The sequence below is a fragment of the Ursus maritimus genome, unplaced genomic scaffold (genome assembly GCF_017311325.1).
Source record: "Ursus maritimus isolate PB19 unplaced genomic scaffold, ASM1731132v1 scaffold_20, whole genome shotgun sequence".
Taxonomy (NCBI): domain Eukaryota; kingdom Metazoa; phylum Chordata; class Mammalia; order Carnivora; family Ursidae; genus Ursus; species Ursus maritimus.
Window position 1 is genome coordinate 21711124 of NW_024424453.1, and position 26263 is coordinate 21737386.

At 41.5% G+C, this 26263-nt stretch overlaps 1 protein-coding gene across 2 annotated transcripts in view; it reads right to left on the reverse strand.

The window, feature by feature from the left end:
- Nucleotides 1-18513, reverse strand: part of RASA2 (RAS p21 protein activator 2) — a 117388-nt gene extending 98875 nt beyond the window's left edge. For both annotated transcript variants that reach the window (XM_040636735.1, XM_040636734.1), the window contains exon 1: nucleotides 18336-18513. In XM_040636735.1, coding sequence (XP_040492669.1) covers nucleotides 18336-18468 — 133 coding nt within the window. In that variant the 5' untranslated portion in view covers nucleotides 18469-18513. The remainder of the gene's footprint in view (nucleotides 1-18335) is intronic.
- Between the last annotated feature and the right edge of the window lie 7750 nt (nucleotides 18514-26263).

The window sequence follows — 26263 nt, forward strand, 5'->3', positions numbered from 1 at the left end:
CAAAAAAAAATTTTTTTTAAAGTAGGCTCCACGCTCAGTGTGGAACCCAACACAGGGCTTGAACTCACAAACCTGAGATCAAGAGTCGGACACTTAACCAACTGAGCCATGTAGACACCCCTAAAATCTTTACTAAGTCTCCTTCTGCTTAAACTAGCTAGAGTTGATTCTGTAACCTAATCCTGACTGGTTTGTTTTTTTAGCCTTTATTTCTAACAAATTAATAAAATCGCATCTCACATTACTGACCATCAGAGTTTGGTAAATCTTTCAGCTACATGTGGCTATCTGGATCAAACATGGACTCAGAAATTATAAAGCAATACCTCACCGAAAACTACCTTTATTGTTCCATTAGATAATGAGTTGAATAGCACAGCACGCTCAAAAAGCGAATGCTTTGACTTGGGAAATGGAGACAAATGGATCTTAATTCTTTGTATTGTTATATCTGCCTTTGAAAACATTTCATCATTTCCTACTGCAGTATTTGGATGTGTTTTTAAAAATATGCTCCATAATACAGTACCACGTTGATGAATTGGGGAGTGCCAAATTCTCAATACTGACACCATGTAGCCCATTTTGGGTACCTCCATCTCACCCTTAAATTTACGTATTGGATCTTGACCCTAAAGTAATAAGATTAAAGTATTCAAAACATTCAATATATTGCTAAAATATGATACTTGAGCAAGAGAAGTGAAATAACGAAAATGGGTTTACTTGCAACTGAATGAAAAAAGGAAATATTTTTAGCTTATCCCTCATTTTTAAGAGTTCTGTGCATATCAGGGTATTACAATATGAAAAGACAGATATTTGTCCTACAAGGTAGCTGCGCTGGCCCTATAGCAAATAGTACAGATCTGATTATATTTATAACTGTCACTATTTCCTTCAACAATTAATCAAGATCAGGCGGTATTTTATTGACAAAACAGTCGTTCCTCTATGAAGAAAGGAGGCTGGCTTTCAAGCACAACATCTTTTATACTGGAGCAACACCATTTCTTATTGAAATTATAGCTGATAAACTAATCCTCCACTGGGCATTTCTTCTCCCTTACAGATATACCGCAAATATGCCAAGAACTGAACTTTCACACTACACATTAGTGGTTTCGTCCAACCATAAAATAAATAGCCTCTTGCCCATTCACGCCAAAGTAATTGTTTCTCTGCATCATATGTACCCTGCAACATCACATATATGTTAAATAAAATGCTGAAATTAGCTTTGCTCCCCATCCTTCACACTGTTGCCACTTACCTTTTAACATGTAAACATATGTACGCCCTTTCTCAAACGTCTTCAGTGTCTCCACACTACCTACCTTGCAGGATAAAAATCAAAAGACCCTTCACGGTCTGGTATTGTCTACTACGTTTGGCCTCATCTACTTATTTAATCTTTACCCCCACAAGTTATGCTCCAACAGTACTATACTTTTGGTTCCTTGAACACTGTGTTCTCTCATGCCTCTGTACACCTGCAATGCTATTTTCATTGTATGGAATGCTCTTACCTGTTTTTTTTTCCAAAAAGTTCTGCTTAAAGGCATCTTTGTTTGTAGATTCTTCCCTCAACTCCTAGGTAGTCATGTCACTCTTTCCTCTATTCCCTACTGCATCTTACATGTACTTCAACTACAATGATCGTATTGTATTGCACTTGTTGCATTTCATTCAACAAATAAAATTAAGTGCCTACAACATGCCAGGCACTTTTTTAAATGCAGGGGATATAACAATGAATAGAAGTAAGTCTCTGCCCACATGGAACTGTTGTACAATCTAGACAGGGGAGACAAACATCATAAACTCTTCAGTAAGTATGTAGTATTTATTGCCTTGGAAGAAAACAAAGTAGGGTAAGAGAGTTAGGGAATGCCAGACCCAAAGGGCAAAGAGAAGGAGGAGAGCAATGTTATTTTATATAGGGAATCAAGGAAGGCCTTTCTATTAAGATATTTGAGCAGATACCTGAAAGACATCAATGAGGAAATGAGCGATGTAGATAGATTATCTGGGGAAAGAGAGGAACAGGCAGAAAGAATAAAACATGCAAAGGCCCTAGAAAGGACAGTTTGGCACACTGAAGGGATAGCTAGGAGGCCAGTATGGCTGTAAAACAATAAGCAAAGTGGGAACAGGGAGGAAACAGTAAGAGATGAGGTAGGGTTAAGGAAAGAAGCAGGTTAAATAGGAAAGTCTTGGGTTTTTCTGAGCGACATGGAAAGCTACTGAAAGATTTTAAGCAGAAGAAAGGCATGATCTAACTTTTGTTTTAGAAGAATCACTGCAGGGGCGCCTGGGTGGCACAGCGGTTAAGCGTCTGCCTTCGGCTCAGGGCGTGATCCTGGCGATCTGGGATCGAGCCCCACATCAGGCTCTTCTGCTGGGAGCCTGCTTCTTCCTCTCCCACTCCCCCTGCTTGTGTTCCCTCTCTCGCTGGCTGTCTCTATCTCTGTCGAATAAATAAATAAAATCTTTAAAAAAAAAAAAAAAAAAAAAAGAAGAATCACTGCAGAGGGGAAGGGGTGGAAGCAGGAAAGTAGCTAGAAGACTACTGTAATGACCTTGATTACAGATAACTTAGACCAGGGAGCAATCCTGGCATGGAGAGAAGTGGTCAACTGGGCATATTTTTGAAGATGGAGCCAAGAGGATTTTTTATATTCTGGATGTGGGTATGATAGAAAAAGGGGTTATGGAAGACTTCTTAGAGTTTCAGCCTAAACAGAGGGATGAACAGAGATGTCATTTCCCAGAAGGAGGAGCCTCTTGTTGTGAGAGGGAGATCAACAGTTTGTATTAGGCATCTTAAGTCTGAGATGCCAATTATACATCCAAGTGTAGATGTCAACAGGACAAAGAAGTCCTGGCTGTGGGAAAATTTTAGAATCATCAGTAAGTACATAATATTTATAAAACCACAAGACTATACAAGATCAAAAGGAGAGTAAATATGGATTTAAAAAAAAAGAGATTTAAAGACAGCCTTAAAACTCTCTAACCATTTTGAGTTAGTAGAGATGAGAAGGAACTAGCAAAGGAGACAGCTATACATTTCACCACTGAATTACAAACTTCTCAAAGGAAGGCACCAGTTCTTAGCACCATGCTTTGCTTATGATAGATAATGAAATATATCTACTAAGTTAAGTATGAGTGTGCATGTGTGTAGAATTTTAGCATGGACAAAAAGGAAGTTCTAATATCACATCACAAATTATAAAATTGCATATATCTTTTTTCCAGTTGATGTAAGTTGATCTATGTCAACTGTACCAAAGGTTAAAAAAAAGTTTCCTATATAGTTATCAAAAGCACGAAATATAAGAACCCTTACAGTGTTAACACAGAGATATCATACTGAAAACAAACCTATCCTGAAATTCACACATTCAAATATTTACTGAGTAACTACACTAAGATGCTCGAGATAGAAGAGTGAGAAAAGCAGACAAAACTGTGTTCTCATTGAGAGCTAACACAAATGGACAGACAATAAATAAGTAAAGATGATGTGTTACTAATTAAGTGTTAGGCAGGAATGAATCATCACATAAATGGGGGGGGCGAGGGGGGCACGGCCCAGAAGGTTCCACTGAGAAGGTAACTTCTGCACAAATACCTGAAGGAAGAGGGAGACAAGTAAATATTTTAGAGAAAACAGTGCTTTCAGTCATTGGCAAAAAGCAAACAATTTAAACCAAGAAGATAAACACCACTGGGAATCAAAACTGATAACTTAGATTAACAAAAATGAAAAGATGCCAACTCTCTGTGTACAAGATCAATGGTTCTATGCAAAGGTCACTAGATAGTATGCAGTTTCTACCATACAAATTTTACATAGGACTAGAATTCCAAATACCAGGCTAGGAGGTAGAGATTCTGGTGTATCTGCTTCTAGACATGTACGTGAGTTTGTACATATGTGCTTATGTGTATGTGGGTGGTGGTGTGTGCACTTATACTTGTAGGTTTGTATGTGTGTCTGTGTGTGTCCCAGAGGAGGACGATACTCGGAAGTAAGAGAAGATGACAAATATTTATCAAGTAGTCAAGACAGTGCTAAATATTTTCTCAAATATCTTGTTTAATGTGTACAATGACCCTGAGAAGCATTACTGTTTCCTTTTATAAATTAAAACAACCCCCCCCCCAAAAAATTCACAGGTACATTGGCTAGTAAGGTGATTTGACAGAAATCAAATTCTAAAGCCTAGTCTTTTCTTTTCACTTTCAATGTCTTTCTGAATACAGCAGTGCTGAGAGGAATAGACACCTATTCCTTTCTGAAATTATCCTAAGGTACCCTGAAGCCCAAGTATATTTGAAAGGATACAAAGTTAAGAACCGAAACAGATCCCAGGGCGATAAACCCCTAAGAAATTGCAAACCAGGGTCCTGAACAAGATGATCCTAAAAAAAGATTACTTGGGGTGAGAAGAAAGCTGAATCATAGTAGATACCATTTACTGAATAAATTAATATATACATTATATACAGCAGATGTTTCTTAAGGGCCTTCATATACATTACTTCATGATCTTCATAGTAATTTCCCCTGAGTGATTTTTTTCCCCCAAATATAGAAATGGGGGGTAGAGGGATTACACTCCAGGAGTAAGGCACAAGTTCTGAAGGTGAGAACAAAAGGAGCACCTCCAAGGAGGCAGTGAATAGTACAAACTGGCTAAAGCATAAAGGAAGATGAAAGGGGAATAGGAAGAGATAAGACTGTAAAGAAAGGGTGGAATCAACAGAATCTGAAACGCCATGCTAGGCAACGAGGGTCACTAAAAGTTTCTGTGTGGTTGGATCTATGCTTCAGGAAAGTTACTCTGACAGTTACAGGGCCTAAACTAAGGTACTGAAAGCGCAATGGGAGGAAAAAGAAAACTGGAAGAAATTACTACAGAGACAGAATTGACAGAATTTGGCCCGTGTGACTCAGGATATGATGTTCTAACAACGGGAACAGCAAGCTGAACCGAGGACTAGAACTTTAGATGGGGAAAAGAAAAAAATATGCAAACTTTATCATTTATATCCACAACAACAAAAAAACAGTGAAGAAGAATCAATCAAATATGCACTTAAGAATATATACAGCTTCATTGTTGACAAGTTTAGTATAAAATTAAAATGTGTTATGCTATTTAATTATGCACAATAAGATAATCCTATATGTTAGCATTTATAAGGTCTTTCAAATTTTCTTATAAAGTTCAATTTTTATTTCTACGACAAGATAAGAGGTACACATAAATAAACTGTTCATCAACAAAACTCTGAAAATATACTTTACCCAGTATCACTACAGCTTATGTTACAGCCCATACTTAACAGTACCACGTGCCAGCAGTACTAAGTCATCCAATCTTTTCACAACCCCTTTGAAAGATAGAAAGACCATAATTCCAAACATATAGAAGAGGAAACTAAGGCTCAGAAAGGTTAGGTGATTTCTAGAAAAGTTGCAGAAAACTATGCTTTCAACATGCTACACTACCATTTAGCATTCATTTGATTTCTATATATCTAATAAATACTTTGTATAGGATAAAGAAATCTTACATGAGAAGAACTGCCATAATCACACCTGACCTTCCCAAGAGTCTCCTATTCACCCTCTTCAAAGTATTAGGTGTTTGGTAACGAAAAGTGGGCGAGGTGCCTAAAAACTGCTGAGGAGAAAAAGGTTACGAAGCTATTTCCCTCCTTAGCTGTCACCCTGAAAGCACCACTGGGAAGTTATACATTTGTGATATTATTCAGGCACAGGATGAGAAATGGTACCAATAAGCAATGGTGACTGCTGGAGTATCTCCTACTCAGTAGGGTAGGGCTTTTCATGCATAATTTAAGATGATGAGATAACTAGATTGTCAGCAATTTTTCTCACTCCCAGTAAATGATAAATTATCTTTAAAATATATAATCTGAGATTCTATAATCTCATTCAACTGACAAATTGTAAAAAATCAACACACTGCATAATCCCTAACAGAAATCTGGTTCTGCTTAACAACAGGCACTATAATATTAACATGGAACCTGGAAGGTTAAAGAAATCAGGAATAATAGTTTCAGTAACATGAACTCCTATTCCATCGTAAAAATAAAGCACTGTGTAATCATCAACATGCCTAAAAGCAAGGTAATACCACTAAGCAAGCACTTGAGTGGGCAAATGGCTCCAGGAATCCAGCAGAGTTTAGAGGGGTAGCCTAGATGCAGTGAGCAAAGAACTTGTTTTGTGCCTATCAAACATCAACAATATACAAGTACAACTTTTTTTTTTTTAAGGTTTATTTTATTTATTTTAGAGACAGAGAGAGAGAGGTGCGGTGAAGGAGCAGAGGGAGAGAATCCCAAGCGGACTCCCTGTTGAGCACGGAGCCCAACGCAGGGCTGGATCCCATGACCCTGAGATCATGACCTGAGCTGAAATCAAGAATTGGACCCTCCACTGATTGAGCCACCCAGGCGCCCCTGCAAGTACAATTCTTGAGAAAGCATAAAGTCAAGGTTAAAACATAAACTCCAGGGCAACTCCTCAAAAATGTCCTAGTAGGTAAGATGCAACTCCTCAGTGGAAAAGTCTACAGAATATAATTAGGAGCCTCTTGCTTTACACAAGTCATATGCATGACAATTATCATACAGTTATCTATATTGCTATCATATTAATCACCTCTCACTGAAGTTTAGTCCAGAACAATAAGTTAGGAAACTACATAAAAAGGCAAGTTTTGCAAGATATTGCCAGAAGTGTCCATGGGTTATACAGATACGTCACCAAGTTGCGGGCAGGATCTTCCTGTAGTTTGTCTTACCCACTTCAGGTTTCACTTTTGAACGTGTGCTGATTCCTAAGCTCCCTATGGCCCCTTTCTCAAGTAGCAAACCAAACTTTGAAGCACATATGGTAGGAATCTCTCCTAGAATAAGCCAATGGTCCCTACAGCTACATGAAGCTTAGCAAGTCTCCTAAACTGACCAACAGAACCCAGTATGGCAAGCAAATGAAAAGCCAGGTGGTGGCAAAACTAAGGGCTACATGGATAGCACACAAATGGGACATGGTAGCTATTTCTGATAATGGCATCCTGGTGGCCCAAATGCAAAATGGGACTCATTATGATCCAGTACTTAAAAAAAAAGTAGCACCCAGATATAAATAAATTGTACCTACAAATGTGCATGTACAAGTATATACATGTTATGTGTTCTAGGAGAACCATTTACATGCACAGACAAAAGCACATGAGCATAGTCAGGCAGAGAGAAGAGTAACATTTTTTGTAAATTCTCTAAACAGTATTAAAGATAAATTTTTATAGCATCCCAACATTCTACTTTTATTGACTATCCATTATATTAGACCATAACCAATTTAGGGATAATTATCAACTTCTGATAAAAGAAATATACACATCAGTTCTTTTGAATATACCATCTGACAGGCAAATAGGAAAACAAACGGACAGTGACCTCGGTAACTTACAGACCTTCTGAAAACCTGGCTCTGACTTTTTAAACTCTGAGCAAAAAAACCTTTTTGTTGGCATACAATCTTTTTCATGAATTTGGATTAAATGAAATAATTTCCAAAGTATACTAACATAGTACGTGGAAAAGAACAAATATATTCAAAAATTTTTTTCACTTCCCCTATCCACTAAGAAAATTTTATATAAAATTGTTCAAATTCAAAACTAAGAGGTTCCTCACCACTCATACAAGTGTTATAATATTTTAAAGGATAAAAATTATTCTTTTTACCTCATTCCTCTGAAACACTGAATTTTTTAAAAAGTCAACTTTTTTAACAAAAACAATTGGTGAAAACAGGCAAAGTATATGGGATTTCACTATATTGCTCCTACAAATTTTTGTCTGAAATTCTATAAAAATAAAAGGTTACCAAAGAACCTGACAGAAAATTTGACTTTACTTCCGGGGCATTCAAAAAGTTACCAAGCCTAACATTTGGCTACCCTTATTTCTGTAGATAGGATAGTCTTCAACCGCAGAGCAAGAGAGCTTGGACTAAAATTGTACCAAATTCATTTACATATAGTCATTTTTCATAACATAGCTAATATATAAATACTCTATAGAAAATTAAACCATTATAAGCAAGGCTAATTCACTTTCTCCACTACTGAGGTAACCAACATTTTATCTCCTTTCAAACCTCTTTCTGTGCGTTTTCCCATATAACACGTAGAAAAGATAAAACACCTACCATTCTAACGACTTGGTCCTTTCACTCAAATGATACGTCTTGAAGTTCTTTCCTGTCATACTCTGGACACACCTCATTCTTTTTAGCTGCTATGGAATATTTAACATATTATCTAGCCATTTTCCTACAATGCACACTTAAGTTGTCTCTATTGTTTGTTTCTCCAACAAGGCAACATTAAACACCTTTATATATAACTCTTTTGCAAATGTCCAAATGTTTCTGCAGGGTAGATATGTAGTAGAAATGCATAGGGAATATACATTTAGATTTTCAACAGATCTTGCCAAAATGCTCTCCAACACTGCTTTACCCATTTAAGTTCATAGCAACAGTGAGGAAAGTTACCTACTTCCCTAAACCCCCACCAAATACTGAAATTAACAAGCTTTCCTTTTTTCACAAAATCATAGCTTTTAAAAATTTGCATTCCCCTAATTTTTATTAAATCTTACCAGTATTTTCTTATGTTTACTGGCCTTTTTTACCTCTTTCTGTGAAATGTCTATTCATATCTTTTATTCTTCTAATGCCCTTATCCTTTTTAAAATCTGTATGAACTTTTTATATATTCTGGACACTAACAAATACAGAGGCAGTACAGCATATAGGTTAGGAGCAAGAGGTTGGACCCTGGAGCCAGCCTGCCCAGTTTGAATGACAACTCCACCAATCACTAGCTGTTTGATCTTGGTCAAGTTACTTGGTTTAGCTCTCTTGTGCCTCTGTTTCCCCACATGTAAAATGTGGATAATAAATGTTATAGAGTTATGATGAGGATTAAATTATTTAATGTGCCAGGGCGCCTGGGTGGCTCAGTCGGTTAAGCATCTGCCTTTGGTTCAGGACATGATCCCAGCCCCACATCAGGCTCCCTGCTCAGCGGGGAGTCTGCTTCTCCCTCACTCTCTCCCTCTGCCTCTCTCCCAGGCTTGTGCTCTCTCTCTCTCTCAGATAAATAAATAAATAAATAATTTTTAAAAAAAGATTTATTTCATTTATTTGATAGAGAGACAGGCAGCGAGAGAGTGAAAACAAGCAGGGGGAGTGGGAGAGGAAGCAGCAGGCTCCCAGAAGAGGAGCCTGATGTGGGGCTCGATCCCAGAACGGTGGGAGAAAGCCCTGAGCTGAAGGCAGACACTTAACAACTGAGCCACCCAGGCGCCCCAAAATATTTTTAAATAAATAAATAAATAATTTAATATGCTTAAAGGGCTTTAAAACAGTATCTGGCAAAGAATAAGTATTATGCAAGTGTTTTCTCTTTGTTAATAGGATTTACTGTAAATATTCTCTCACAATCTACTATTTGTCTCTTAACTCCTGTTTATAAATACTTATCTTTCCTCAACAAGTTCTTTTTCCATCTCTCTTCTAATATCAGAAATTATATAAGCAGATGAAACCAATAAACTGACTGCCCTCACTGGATCTCACAATCAACTTCTCAAGAATAAACGCAGGCATCAGCCAAAGCATCTAAATTTTTAAACATCCTTCCATTAAAAAAAATAGCTAGCTTCCTTATTGCATAAAGCATTTGCACAAATCAGTAAGACTGATAATCCAATAGAAAAAAAGGACAAACAAAATAAACAAGTTCACTAAAAAAAAAGAAAATAAAAATGGCCCTTAAAAATATGAAGAGATCCTCAAACTCATTCAGAAGAAGTGCAAATTAAAACTACGAATCAAATGTTCCTTTCCATCAGACCAGTAGAGATCAAGACGTTTTAAAATACACACTATGTGAGCAAAGAAACAGGCATTCATTCATTGCCAGTGGGAACAAAAATTGCTATAGTTTCTGTGGAAAGCAATTTGGCACTGTCTTTCCAAAATAAAAATGCACATACCAATTCATCAATTTAACATCGAGGAATTTATCCTACAGACACAGGCACTCATATCAAAAATGACATAACAACAAGGTTATTTATTGCAATACTGTTTGTAATAGCAAAAAGTGGAAACAACCTACATGTCCATCAATAGGGGACTGGTTAAATAAACTGTGGTATATCCAGATGATGCAATATTAAGCAACTGTTTAAAAAAAAAAAAGAGGCAGCTCCCCATACGTATGGATACCACAAATCTTCAAGCTACTACTACTAAGTGCAAAAAAAAAAAAAGAGGCAAACAACGTATATATTTTGCTACAATTTGTATGTTGGTCAGAAAGAGAGATCAATACTCCTACACTTATGTTTGTAAATGCTTAAATAATCTCCATAAGCACAGACAAGAAACTGGTAATGCTTGCTAGTGGAGAGGGAATAACAGCTAGGGGCAACAAAAGTAAGAAAACTTACTTTTAAATGTATACTCTTTTGTACCTTTTCAGTTTTGTACCAGGTACTTGGTATTATCTAATCAAACAAATAAATAAATAAATCTTTTAAAAAAAATAATCAAATAAAACTCCCTGTGATCACACCACACTTTCTACTGGTACTCTTTAAATGGTCACACACAGGGGCTCCTGGGTGGATCAGTTGGTTAAGCGGCTGACTCTTGATTTCAGCACAGGTCATGATCTCAGGGTTGTGAGACTGAGCCCCGAGTGGAGCCTGCTTAAGATTCTTTCCCTCTCAGGGCACCTGGGTGGCTCAGTCGTTGAGCATCTGCCTTTGGCTCAGGGCGTGATCCTGGGGTCCTGGGATCGAGCCCCACATCAGACTCCTCTGCTGAGAGCCTGGTTCTTCCTCTCCCACTCCCCCTGCTTGTGTTCCCTCTCTCTCGCTGGCTATCTGTCAAATAAATAAAATCTTAAAAAAAAAAAAAAAAGATTCTTTCCCTCTCTCTCTACCCCCACCCCTCCCCCTCCAGAGCTCACCCACACTCTCTCTCTGTCTCATTCATACATACATACATACATACATAAAAATGGTCATGCACAGCAGGTTGCTAACACTCGGGTAGTTTGTGGCTAGTCTGTTCAACTGGCAAAGGCAGAGGTTCTCCATCTTAGGGGTCCATTATCACTCCCTATGGAACATTTCTTTTTTTTTTTTTTAAGATTTTATTTATTCATTCGACAGAGAGACAGCCAGCGAGAGAGGGAACACAAGCAGGGGGAGTGGGAGAGGAAGAAGCAGGCTCATAGCGGAGGAGCCTGATGTGGGGCTCGATCCCATAACGCGGAGATCACGCCCTGAGCCGAAGGCAGACGCTTAACCGCTGTGCCACCCAGGAGCCCCGCTATGGAACATTTCAAACTCAGAGATGTCCAAGTACCACCCCAGAAATTCTGATTCAGTGGGTCTAGAGTACAGCCTGGGCATCAGAATTTTTTTAAGTTCACAGGTGACATCGATAGGCAGTCAGGACTGAAAACAGCTGAGTTATAGCATGACACAAATAGGTTAACAACCAGGCTCAATCTCCATCTAGGTCACAAGCACAGTTTCATCACTAATCCTAACCACTTCACAAAGTTCTTAAAAAGGGACCCCTCGGTGGCTCAGTCAGCCAAGCGTCTTCCTTGGACTCAGGTCATGATCATGGGGTCCTGGGATCCAGTCCCATATCAGGCTCCTTGCTCAGCAGAGAGCCTGCTCCTCCCCCTGCTTGTTCCTCCCCCGGCTTGCTCCTCCCCCTGCTTGTAGGTGCCCTCACGCGCTCTCTCTCTGACAAATAAACAAAATCTTAAAAAAAAAAAAAAAAAAGGAATAGATGAGGGGCGCCTGGGTGGCTCAGTCGGTTAAGCATCTGCCTTCAGCTCAGGTTATGATCTCAGGATCCTGGGATCGAGCCCCACATTGGGCTCCTTACTCAGCAGGGAGCCTGCTTCTCCCTCTCCCTCTGCCTGCTGCTCCCCCTGCTTGTGTTCTCTGTCAAATAAATAAATAAAATCTTAAAAAAAAAAAAAAAAGGAACAGATGAGAGTGTGTAGATGGCACAGTGAAAATGTATTACTACTACTGGATATATTACTACAGGCAATACAATCCTCATATATTAAATGTGGGACATTTGCAACATTCATACTAATGACGAATTCATTCTACCTAGCATTTCAGAAAGAACTTTGATAGTAATGGAATAGTGCTCAACAGGCACAGGCATTAACTGTGTAACACTTGGAATACCTGAGTGTCAAATTCTTCATTTGTAAAATAAGGGGACACAATATGTTCCCTATCTTCCAGCTCCAAACCTCAGCAATTCTCTCAAGAATACAGGTATCTAAAAGCAACTGCTGTTTAGTACAGATTGAAGGATAAACTAGTAAGAGCTTTTCCAAAAACATCCCATTCACAGCCTAGGCTCAATTCACAGTGCAGGGGGCTAATGTCCTAACAGACACTCGATATTATGTACTGTTGAATAAGTTAATAGCCACAGAAAAAAATTTTTTTAAGATTCAAATTACCTAAAATCTTGGAAAAGTATTTCAAACCGTGCATCTTATACAAAACAGACATAGGAAAAACATTTTAGTATTAAAATAAAAGCATCTGATGTAATGTCTTAAAGCAAATGGCTCAATTTAAAAAGCAACTAAGACTTAGTGCTAGAAGGGATGTTAAAGACCACATCCAAACCTCTCATTTCACAAGTGAAAAAATAGGGAGTCTTTGGGCAAAGTTAAAGGATTTGCCCAAAGTCATTCTGTCATTAATGATATTCCTAGAACGAAGTCCACAATAACAAATTTGTCAATTATTGTTCATCGATGTTTGCATGTACATTGGTATAACATCATAAAGCATATTATTTTAGCTACTGATTTTTGATGACTGAGATAACACACAAAACCAAAGGCAAATCATAAAAAATTTCTTAATAATATAAAGTGTCTTAATTTACATTAAGTGATGACTGTACAACAAAACTGTCAGCAGCTCTTAAAAGAGAACAGAACTTTATTAGTAAATAAAACATGTAATCTGATATTATTGTCAAATAATCTCATAAAGCACATTAAAAAGGAAATAGGATTGGCATCTAAGATTAAAGGATAAAACGATAGTTTTATTTCAGCTACATTAGTTCCACAGTCTCTTAGAAGCTATTCAAAGAGTTCTAAGTTAAAAAAAAAAAAAGAAAGAAAAGAAAAAAACAACAACTCTATGAACTCATTGAGGTTTACCTCCTGTCTTCCTCAGAGCAAATGATTAGCAGACTGCTCTGTGAACTTTTACAAAGAACTCTTTTCTCTCATTTCTATCCATCTGAAAGACGGATTCTTCCTCGCTCCTAAATAACTCATCATCTCATTTCAAATTTTTGACAATAATGAATTCTTAGTATGAACAAACCTTCAAGCAATCTTTCCCTCTATTAATTTATTAAATAACTCATCTAATTTCAAATATCTGATAGTAATAAATTCTTAGCATGAATAAACTTTTTAATCTCTCTCAATTCTATTGCAGGATCAATAAAATGTCTTGATTAATACCTTACTACTAAAAAATTCCAACCTTCCATGACAAATAAAACATTTACTGTATCAAGCACAATTATGAGATTTTTCTTTTCCAGGTCCAGGACCAATTAGTAACAATATTCATGGAATACAGTCAGGTAACGATATTCAAATATCCTAATAATAAGCACTCATGCATTTAGAAAAATGTAATCCTTTTCCTAATGAGGCAACTTTGGAATCCGTTCAAACATAAGCTCAATTGGCACTGTGATTTTGAAAGGGATGAACTTCCTGTCACAGACCCATGAAGTTTTCTTTCAACAATACTATCATCTTCTAGTTTATCCGTAAAATTTACAAAACAGTTTCACATCTAGTATTTCAAATCCTCCTCAGGATAACATAGTGAGAAGTAGGGCATTTTCTAAAGGCCTATTATGTCCCAGGCATTATGCTGACAGTGGGATAGTTTAAAAAAAAAAGGAATAACTTCTACCCTGGAAGAGCTTGCAGTCTAATGGGGAAAATAAACAATTTCTATAAAATGTGCTAGAATAAGGACAAGGAATTACAACTCCCCAGCAGTACAAGGGCCTAACACATTCTCTCCAGTGATGGGGGTGGTGGTGCCCCGCCCCAAAGGTGGCTTTGGTCAGGAGATCACATGCAGCAGGCTTTTGAAGGATGTGTAGGAGTTCCCTGACATACGTATGGGGTGGAGGAAAGGAAAAAGACACTTCCAGGCAGAGGGAACAACAAGTACAAAATGGCTAGTGATGAAGCATTATTCCCATTTTAAAGATGAGGAAGGTAAGCTCAAAAGGTAAGCGAGCTGCCTAAAATCACATGACTAATAACTAACAATGTATGAAACAGAATACAGTCCTTCTGATTTTAATCAGCTTTGTACACCAGGAAATGCCAGTAAGCGTTGATAAGAACATCAGATAAAGATTAATTTTTATCTCCTATTTATTCCTTCCCAAGAGATGGTCCATGTCTGACCGAGCCCCTGGGGGGAAGGAGAGAAATGACTAGAGAAGGGGATTTATTTAATTCTCAAATCAATCTTGTGAGATAGGTATTTTTATTATATCCATTATACAAACAAGAATACAGAGGCACAGGGGCGCCTGGGTGGCTCAGTCAGTTAGGCATCCGACTCCTGGTTTCAGCACATGGGCACTCTCTCTAAAATAAATAAAATCTTAAAAAAAAAAAAAAAAAGAATACAGAGGCACAAAAAGGTTAACAGTTGGAAATTAAAAGAAGAAAGTCAGGTAACTAACCTGACCAAGCTTCTAAACTCAAGCCCTTAACCAGACCCCACAGATCCTACTTTCCCAAAAAGCCCTATATCATTCAGTCTAGAGATACCAAGGAGACCAAGTGTGTTCTGGGACACATCATGATCCCACAGATCTCACACTGTACTGGACATCTCAATATTCAAACGAATCCTCAGATCTGGCTGGCGTACCAATCTGAGGAGACCAATCCTCAGATTCTGGTCTCCCCTGAGCAGGTAAACCCAGGAACAAGGTGGCATGGGCTCTTTCAGCAACATTCCTACATTCTGATTACAAACTAATTTCATTAGATAAAAGCAAAGGCCCTAACCAAAAAGACACTGTAAAATAACAGCATGAAGCTTGAATGTACAAAGAAGAAAGTTCCAATCCCTCTCTTTAGCTTGTATGTGGGGTGTTGGGGTGGGGGGCAATGCAAAAGTGCTTCAGGTACTAAGCATACCGGCCACTCACTGCATGGCAGTTCACACCAAAGGATGGAGTCTGTAGTAACTTAATTTCCTTTATCAAGAGTTCATTCAACAACTCTAGGACTTCAACAACCATACCTGCCTCTTAAATATTAGGGAAGCTGACCATTTGGAATGGCCATGGTTTCCTAGGGCACTAAAACGACCTCAGGGAATTGAGGATCAGCATAGAAGACAAAATATTGTCAGCAACACTGGATTTGCTAATGTTAGTTGATTGAAACTGACCACAAAGTGGGTTTCCAATCTGTCGATCTGGTTATTTCACCTTGTGAAGGATATAATAAAATTAACAAATACTGGAATGAAACCCCTAAAGAAGACTGTAGACTATTATCTCTAGGACTTTAAAGATAAATAAATCCAATCCATCCTCACTTTTTGCTGGGAGGATTTGGAGTTGAAGGGTCCTATCGCTCTACAAAAAAGGATGTTCCTTTGAGGCTCACTTTGAGCCCTATGGAGCTCTAACTCCCGAGATTAGAGGATCTCAAACAGCAGTCTGAAATCTCCCAGCACATCTCCAGTCTAGTGGGTACTATCAGGCTTTCCTCTGAGGTATCCCAGTATGGTGAAAAGGAAAGCTGACCTGGTTACCCACACCCTCAAGCTGCTTAGTATCTTCATTGTCAGAATCACCACCATCCCATTTCTGTGACTTTAGCACCTGCTAATGACTCCTCCAGCCCTCCAGCCCCCACCCTGTAAAACACACATGTCAGTTTCAGGGAAACAGAAAAAGGCATCTCTTCACAGGGTTCTGAAGGTCAACCAACTCTGGATTATACCAGCTAAAAGAAGGGCAAAGAAATGGACAGGGAGGTGAGGAAAAGCTTCATATATAAGTATCCTAATACATTTTTTTCTAAAAACCAGATAGTGACCAGAGCTATAAGCCAAGCAATTCCAAAAGCAAGAAACTGACTGAAATAACAAATATGATACCCCACTATGGGTAAGGTGGTAGTATCATTCCCAGCAACTGGATGATCAATCTCCAAATCTGGGTAGTGGGATTGTTTTAAGGCACAGAAACAAAGTTGTTTTTGTATTTGTAGGTCTGAGTTTCACTCACAGTGACATCTCCTATTGTGGTATCTTTGCTATGGAGTAGGTAAAGGTGCAGGGCTGCTAAATCCTTCTGGAAACAGCCCAACCCTAACTCTCAATTCCAAGATGTATGTATGTTCCATAGTATAACCTGCAGCTCTATAAATCAGTGAGGCTCCACTGGACAATGCATAGCATCAAGTGACACTAAAACGTAAAAGTGGTAAAATTTGGAAAATTAGATCAAGGGGGCAACTCTGGCCCATTTATAGTTTTCCCAAATGTTAAATTAGATATATGTAAATATTAAATATAAGACTTAATCTGAATTTTGAAAAGATTTTATATCCTAGAAAGTAATTTTAATATTGGGAACTTAGATATAGACAAGATCTATTTCTCTGATGTCATTTTCCAGGTTTTGAGAACTGTACTCAAGATCTTAAGTTGCCTAGGACTACTTCTGGGAACAAAAAGATGAGAAAATTTAACATAACAGCCTCTGAGATTTAATAAAATCTCAGTACTTGAAGAGGGGAGCAACTTGAAAAGAGGAAAGAGAGAATCCAAGCTCAATTAATATCACTATTCAGGAAGAGGAAAATTTCACATCCTGTGCAACAAAGAGCATTGTTAGCCATTTTATTGCAATATATATTCGATTTTCTTCTTACAAAGTAAAAAGTACTCCTCTTACTAAGGGTTATTTACCTGAAAGATGAAGCACATTTCCATTCTGAGAATACTGAATAAAGAAAAATGATTTTTGACAAAAGCAAAAATAAGTTTTATTGATATATCTTACAAATAGCAAAAAAAAAAAAAAAAAAAAGGCGTTTCCTCTGAATAAACTACTGTGAAAAAATTGTAACTCTGACTCCCAGTCACTTTTTAAAAACAAATGTCCAAATGACCGAATTCAAATGGTCTATTGTAACGCTCAGAGCTTCTGAGCAAAAATTTTGTATTAAGTCAGCTAATATGGCTCACTCACAAAAGTAACAAATGCACGAGAAGGAAAGGAATTAAGTGGGTTAAGTGCGGGCTGGATGACTGTGTTTTGAGACCTGCTCACAGGAAGCCACTACATCCTGTCTTAAGTCCCTGTCAGTCACACTGTCTCTCGATCCAAGTCCCCGCCGCAGCGAGGTGGGGCGAGTACAGGTGTCCGGGCCCGAGCCCCTCCCGGCGCGCTCACTTGCGAACACCCCGAGCGGCGGTCACCAGAGTCCCAGGGCGGCCTGTTTCCTCCAGCTCAGGGCGCCTTTTTCAACCTCGCACAGGCTCTTGAGCCCAGGAAGCAGGCAGCCCCCTCCCCTCGGGCCAGCCCCACTTCCCCGCCCTCCTCCTCCTCCTCCTCCGGCCGCGCCTCCCGTAATTACCGCTCCGCTCCCACCTCGGAGCCGCTCCCCGGCGCCCGCACCGCCCGGAGGCCTGCGTCCCAGGGCGGCCGGAAACTCCTCACGCCCCCGGCTCACGCCCCCGGCCTCCGCCCCCGGCTGGGGCGTCCCCACGTCCAGGCCGCGCCCCAAAGCCGAGCCCCTCAGGCCGGCGCTGCTCAGGGCGCCCCCTCCACGCAAATTCCCGGCTCTCCACTCCCTCCGGACAAGGACAGCCCCAGCCCACGCCGCCCCGTCGAGGCGACGCCTCCCCCAACACACCCCCCTTCCAGCCTCACCCGCGCGCCTCGCCCGGCCCCGTGCACGGGCCCCGGGCCCCGTCTGCCCAGGTCCCCTCTTCGCCCCGCGATCCCAGCACGGCTCGGTGCCGCCACCCCCGCGCGCCCGCCGCCCCCTCAGCCCCGCGGCGGCGGCCGCCGCCGCCGGGTGGGTCCCTTCAGCCCGGCCCCTGCTTACAGATCTTGCCCCGCAGGCTCTGCAGCACTCGGACTTCTCGACTGTCCCCGTCCCCGGCCTCGGGCTCAGCCGTCGCAGTCGCCGCCGGCGCCTCGGAAGAAGCCGCCGCAGCAGCAGGCGCCGCCGCCGCCATGGTGCCGCCCGGCCCGTGCCGCAGCCCCGCCGCCTGCGTAGCCGGCGAGGCGGAGCCCAGCGGCGGCCGGGGCTGGGGCAAGCCGCGCGTGGCCCCGCCTCCGGGCCTCAGACTGGCTCGCCCCGCCCCGCTTGTCCCGCCCCCGCCCCACCCGGGTCCCTGCAGTCGCCGCCCGTCCCCCACCCCACCCCCACCCTCACCCTCAGCCGCCCAGGCGCGAACCGAAGTCCTGGCTTTCCTGCTCTTTGCCCCATAAAAGCCCAGGCGCTAGACAAGTGCGCTCCAAGTCGTGGCTCTGAGCAGCCCTGAAACCCCACGAGGGAAAACCCCAGCCCTCTCGAGATCCCCAAATGCTTCTGGGAATTAGGCTCCCCACCACAAGCCGACTTCCACAGCTTCTAACGCTCAAGGGAACTCCCTGTGGAAAGAAAACAGAATGGAATTTGACAGTTGAGAGACCTCAAAACTACCTTATTCAAAAAGAGCCAAGAGGTGTATTAGAGATTCCCCCAATAACATCCTCATGCTCCCCACCCGCAAGCCACACGACCACACACACGGATCTTCACTTTTAAGTAAGAACACTGCTCTGCAAAAGCTGGTTCAAAAAAAGAATCATAGCCCCCAATTACAACATGAGAGCAGCACGGGAGATCCTCCCATGGAAAAATTCTGAAGCTCTTACCACCGCTTGTGTATTTCGGAAACAGAGGGAAGAGAGATCGGGTCCCATCCCCTCCAGCCCCCATCAGTGGGCTTGCTAAAAATTTGATTGACGCTAGGACGTTCGTAAATCTTTGACTAGTTGTTAGCTTTATTTCAAGGGAACTCTTCACAGTGAGTAAACTGCATGAATAATACCCTGGTATGAGATGAGGAGGATGATTTCCTGGTCTTGAGGCTGTTAACTGCACTGCCCTAAGAGGAAAGAAACTGTGACTTAATAGGCAGGGTAGTTGTTTTCCAGGGCAACAATAGGAATCATTCAGTCTGTCAACAAATATTTTTTGAGGGTCAGACTTAATGATAACCTCAGAGAGCCCCAGCCCTCCAGCCACTCAGTCGGGGACAGACACAGAAAAGGACAGAGGCACTAGAGAAAAGCCCTAAGATGAGGAAACTAGAGAGTCAGGGAAGGCCTTCCTGGGAAATGCACTGAGGAGTGAACTGAAGGTCAGTGGGGAGAGGCACAAATGTGCCAAGGAGGAGAAGTCACTTGTGCAAAGGCTGGACAGCCAGGAAGAATGGCCTTAGTCTGTGTCTGTCACTGAGGAGTGATGCTGCCATTTCCATGTGTGCTGCGGGGGACCTCTCAGGGATTTTTACACTTGTGGGAGAAGATGGACCTATGTCCTCTTATTTGGATGTTTTGCTGTCATGGCAAACAAAAAGCCCCAAAATGAACTCGCTATCTTCCTTTGCAAATCTGAGTTCACAGCCATAGTCTGTTATCCGGGCTAGAGACTTTGACTCGTTTTCTAATCCCTTGTCCCTGTACTGTTTTCAGCTGCCACACACTTCTGATTCTGCCAAAATTGCTTCTCTTTCTTCTTTCCTTTTCATTCCCTGTCATTGTACTTGTTAAATTCACCCTTACTTGAGTAGTGTCAACATGTTATGGGTTTTTTGTTTTTTGTTTTGAAAAAGGCATGAGCTTATGAGGCAGACAGACTTGCTTTGGAGCCTAGTTCGACCACTCTTACACGTGTGGCATTGAGCAAATTCCTCAACCCCTCTGAACCTGTTTCTTAACAATAAAATGGGAATGCTATACTTCTTCTTCCTTCTTCAAAGGGTTACTATCAGGATGAAATAATTATTGAGAGTATGTGTGTGAAGCATCTGGTAGAATCCTGGGCACGTAGTAGGATTAACACAGTAAATGTCACCTCATGCTCTTGACTGGAACTCTTATAATAGAACTCTCATCTCTCTCATTCCTCCTACACATGCCACTTAATCTTCCTAAAGCAAAAATTGGAGTTTGTCACTTGGTCTGCTCAAAATATATCAATGGCTTCATTCATCCCTTCAGCCATCAAGCAAACGGCACTACAGGTCACAAAGAGTGCTATAAACAACCAGAAAATAAAGTTCAGATTTCTCAGGCAAGTGCTCAGGGTTGAGACTGGGCCCAGCCTATCTAACTCCTTGTAGCTCCAGCCACACTGAGCCACTTTTCCCACCAGCCCTCTAGGAGTGACCTTCTTCCTGCCTCCCCATCCATGTGTCTCTTTTCCTCACAGACAGAGGTTCTTATTTGTACCTTTTTGTGGCATTGATCATTTTCTGCAGAGCATTATGTATCTGTGTACTTGTTTATCTCTTGCCAGGATTAGTTTCTAACTCCCTCAATAAAATATCTGTTGAATGAGTGGATTGAATCATATTAGTTCACTTACTTTCTCCATTCGGTAGACTTGAAGCTTTCCTGTTTTGAAAATTCGATTTTTCTATCTATTACTCATTATCATACCTGTCCGAATGATTAAAATAGGACCCAGAAACTTTAGTAGGAGCCTATAATTAGAAATTAAAAGCTGGTGTTTAAAGGTTTGTTTCTTTTTTTAAAATATCAATATCCAAGGGATGTCTGGGTGGCTCAGCCAGTTAAGCGTCTGCCTTCTGCTCAGGTCATGATCCCAGGGTCCTGGGATTGAGTCCTGCATTGGACTCCTTGCTCAGTGGGGAGCCTGCTTCTCCCTCTGCCTGCTGCTCCCCCCTGCTTGTGCTTGCTTGCACTCGCTTGCTTGCTCTAACAAATAAATAAAATCTTCAAAAAATAAATAGATAAACAAAATATCAATATCCAAAAACTAAACTATCAATATCCATACCAGATTCTCCTCATTTCCCTTCTTTTTCACTAGCGTAACGCCAAGTCCATAACTCTATTACTAAATTGTTAATAAAGGTATGAAGGCAATTTTACATGAAGTGACACTCCACTTCCCCCCCCCCCAGTCTTCCTGTTGCAGGTTTCAGAATTATCTTAATGTTTCACTAAGACCCAAAAACTCCATTTTTTTCTCCATCCGGAATCATTCCTAATTATTTTAATTCTGAGTAAATATTTAAGGATGTTAATATTCCTTTACTGATACTGGCCTGCTTTGCAGGGATCTTTAGCAGAATCAGTGTTTCCTTAATGTAAAATGTTCAGGAAATAAAGTTTTATAAAGACTAATAAAATTTACTCACAGTACAATTACAAGAAGTCTGTCCCATCTCCCTCCCTTTATTGCCCTTACCCTGTGTTTTAAATTCATCTAGAGTTCCTCTCATTTCTTCATGATGTTTTGCAACTGGAACAATATTGCATCATACACAAACTTGCACTTCACTTCCTTCCTCAAATTATTAATGAATGTGTTTAAAGGCCATCACTCCTATCTCTACCCCCTCCATTCTGATGAGCAACCATTCACTACTATGTCTTTTCCTATTTCTTCACCAGCTTTTAACCCATTGTCATTTTCACCCATGAGTTGGCTTGCTTCATGGTGGCTGAGGTAGGGAAACTGCATTGCCTCTTAATAAGAATATGTCCCGCAGCTAGAAACTAATTTCAGAACTTGTCGATAGCATTGTTTTGAATCAGCACCCACCAACCTATAACATGGCAATGTGAGGGGTGTCTCCTGATCCTGAGTTATTAATTGCCTTCTTTCTGGTGAGTCGGGGAAGAGAAATATGCTTACTTTTAAATATTTAAATGTGGATCGTTTTCATAGGTCTGTACACTCATGAGGCATAACTGTTTCCGGTGGACGGGTGGGAAGGCAAGTTCTTTTGGTCATTGATGACTTGATTTCCTCATTCCTGTCATTAGAGTACTGCTTGTATATAAAGCTTTCTGCACCCAGCTGCATTGCACAAGCAGCCTCTAAGTCCAATTCGCACTTTTCTTTTGGATAAAGTCGGAGTAGAGGAAGGTGAGGCGAGAAGTTAAATATTCAGGGTATTTTGCAAAATATTCAAAGCGTACCTTTAACATTTTACCTTAAGACCAAACAGGGCTATAACAACGATGTGTCCAAAAACATGGACAAGGGGCGCCTGGGTGGCACAGTGGTTAGGTGTCTGCCTTCGGCTCAGGGCGTGATCCCGGCGTTACGGGATCGAGCCCCACATCAGGCTCCTCTGCTATGAGCCTGCTTCTTCCTCTCCCACTCCCCCTGCTTGTGTTCCCTCTCTCACTGGCTGTCTCTATCTCTGTCAAATAAATAAATAAAATCTTAAAAAAACAAAAAAAAAAAAAACAAAAAACATGGACAAGTCTTTACCCTAAAGCCTCCAGCTCTTGCATTAAAAATATTTTCACATTTGCTCAGCTCCTGGAGAAGGACACTAAAGGCCTGAATTTTGGAACATGGGACAGTCTACGCCTTTAGGCCAGTCTGACTTCAGCCTCTCGGCCTCCCTCCTTTTGAACTTGATGGCATATCTATTTCACTTCCCCTGCACTTTTCTTGTCAATTTAGACTCATGAATCACTAGGTCTGCGAAGAACATTGGAAAAGTCGGGCCATCATGTACTTGTTTCATGGGCTACTCTGCATGTCTATATTTGTCTGGGCAGATTTGTCATTTCACTGTAGACCCTGGAGACATGCTCCAGCCAGTTGGTGAGAACCAAGCCAGAGGACCTGAGGTCATGGCGTAGCTGTTTTTCATGCCCTGAAGACATAGTTATGGTCTCCTGAGGCCAAGAACTCTCTCTCTCACCTGGTTGGCACACAGTGGCCAGCGAAGGAGGCTGGTGCTAATACCCATCTGGCTGTACTCATGGCAAGTTGGAGATTGATGTCACCTTTCAGTCCCCTCCCCAGGGCCACGGGAGCACTGTGGGGTGGTGCTTTTGTGTTCTTTTAAACTCCGAGGAAGAAGAAAGGAAGTCAGATGGAAATAGCAAGGAGCTGGCTACAGGGCTGGTCCAAAGCCCTTTCTCGAAGCAAAGCTCAGGGTGGGGAAACATCAATAAAGAGAGAGACGCAACAAGGCATGGCCCAGGGGAACTTCTCTGAGAAGTATTTCCCCGTCTGACAAAACACAAGAGCTAGTAGTGCCGCGTGCCAAGCTCTTCCTGTGCCTTGATGTTGTTACGGGTGTTTTCGTTGCTGTTACTATTTTATCGATAATGTCTCTAAGCTCAGAAAGGTTAAAAGACCTCCGCAGGTCAGCCAGCTAGTAAATAGGATATCGGGGGTTTGAACGGATGCAGTCAGCTAGCACAGTAACAAACTTTTCCAGGAGGCTTTTCTATCTTCTTCACGTGATAGGCCAGAGTGGGCAGATAGTAAATCTAGCCCACAGAACAGGTCTCCCAGACTCTTGCAGATCCTGCAAGGGGGTCTGATCTCGCATATCAGGGTGTGAGGAGGCACCTGCAGTCTGTTCTGTCCCACTAGGGAAGTAAGAAGGGAGAGGCTAACCCTGCATGAGAAAGAAATGGGCCTTAAAGGGGACTGGCTGGGGAAGGCCTTCAACTCGTGGAGTCCAGAGACCCTCTCTGACTTCCTGAAGGGAGGACAGTCTAAGAGCATGAGGCACGGGGATGATAAGTTGATGAGGCTGGATCCCCGAGACTGAAACAGAAGGACATCATAACTGCAGACAGCAGAGGAAGGATGCTCCCTCCAGGAGGGTCCTAGGTCCAGGGGACTTTCATCCCTAGGGCTCATGAAACCTCAGAAGCTGAACGATGGGCTGTTCCTGGGGACAGCAGAGCGATGGCCTGCCTAGTGTATGCCTCTCGGGGATGGGAGGGGCAGAAGAGGCCTACGAAGGCACCAGAGAGGGAGAGCGAAGGTTAGACGCCTGAAGGTAAACGAAGTATATTCGCCAAGAACTCTCTAGAAATGGAGGAGGACTGCTAACCCTATTCAATAAAAAAATACACAGAATCCAAATAACCACCTACATCTAATTTGTCAAGTCCAAAAATGTATTATTTTTAAAAACTTTTTCTTTAAATATAATTTTAGGCTATATATACCCTTTTCCCAAGTCTCCAAATGTTAACATTTAAAAATATTCACTCTTTTGCTTTGCCACCAGCGCCCATAGAGAATATGTGGCCCCACTACCCCTAAATACTTCAGTGTGTATTTCCCCAAAACAAGAGTTCTTTACAAGAACCAGCACAGTTATCAAACTTAGGGAATTAACACTGGTACAATATGTGAGCTTGTCTATATCCTTTCTTCGAATTTCACCAACTGCCCCAGTAATGATCGTTATTGCATTCAGTGGTTGGGTGCCTTTACTTTCCTTTAATCTGGGACCGTTCTTCAGTTTTTCCTTGTCTTTCACAAGCTTGATATTTTTGGGCAGTGCAGACTAGTTATACTGCAGAATGTCCCTCAATCTGTATTCTGCCTTTTGGGCAGGAATAACCGCATAAGCAAAGCTCAGTTCTTCTCAGTACATCTTACCAGGAAGCTCACAGCGACCACCTATCCCATTACTGGCGATGTTAACTTTGATTCCTTGGTTAGCATGGACAAATCTGTCAGATTTGTCCCCTGTAAAGTCACTGTGTTCCCATATCATTAATGAGTATCTTCTGGGGTGATACTTGAGGTTTTTTTAAAAAGATTTTTATTTATTTATTTGAGAGAGAGACCGAGCGAGCAAGAGAGAGAGAGACAGCACAAGCAGGGGGGAGGGCCAGAGGGAGAGGGAGAGGGAGAAGCAGGCTCCCCACTGAGCAGGAAGCCCGATACAGGACTTGATCCCAGGACCCTGGGATCATGACCTGAGCCAAAGGCAGACGCTTAACCCACTGAGCCACCCAGGCGCCCCTATACTTGAGATTTTTGTAAAAGTGAACTTATTTTTCTCCCCATATCTCTTCCTCCTTCCATATTTCACCTGGATGAATTGTATCTTTGCCTATCCCAGCTGCCCAAGCCAGAAACGGGTGAGTCATTACTCTTTCCTCTTCCTCCTTGTCTTTCATGTTTGATAACTAAATCCTGTAGATGTTGTCCATTTAATGTCTTTCAAATTGATCCTCTTCCCATCTCCACTGTCACTCCTGGCTTCTCTTCCTCTTGCCCTTGAGTTACTGAGACACACCTAAGTAGGCTATCTACTTCCTGTCTATTCCTCGCCCCACCACTCCCCACTTTGCCACCAGAGTTGTCTTTCAAGAATGCAAATCAGCATTTTCTCACCTAAAAACCTTTAATGAAGAAGTTTTCTGGCATCGATGGGGACCACATGAGACATGTGCTACAATTCTGCGGGCAGCCCGAGCTGCCGTAACACAGTACCACAGGCTGGGCGGCTTAAACAACAGACATGTATTTTCTTGCAGTTCTGGAGGCTAGAAGTCCAAGATCAAGGTTCTGGTCGATTCAGTTTCTGGTAACAGCTCTCTTCCTGGCTTTCAGATGGTTCTTCTTGCTATGTCCTCACATGGCCTTTCTTTGATGTGTTCATGTGGAGAGGGAGATGAACTCTCTGGTATTTCTTCTTATAAGGACACTATAATGATCGAGGCCCTGCTCTTATGATCTCATTTAACCTGAATTATTTCCTTTAAGGCCCTGTCTCCAAGTACAGCCACAATGGGGCTTTAGGGCTTCAACGTAAGAGTGGAGGTGGGGGGCACAGACTTTCAGTCCCTAACAAGCTCCCAGATCTCCCTTTCTCATACCCACGGCACACACCGCCACCCAATCATAGCACTCTTTCCTACTGAATTTGAACCACGCTCAGAACAACATGTTGAGATTTCTCAAGGTCAAAATCTCTCTGGAAACTGGGATGCATACACATGACAGAG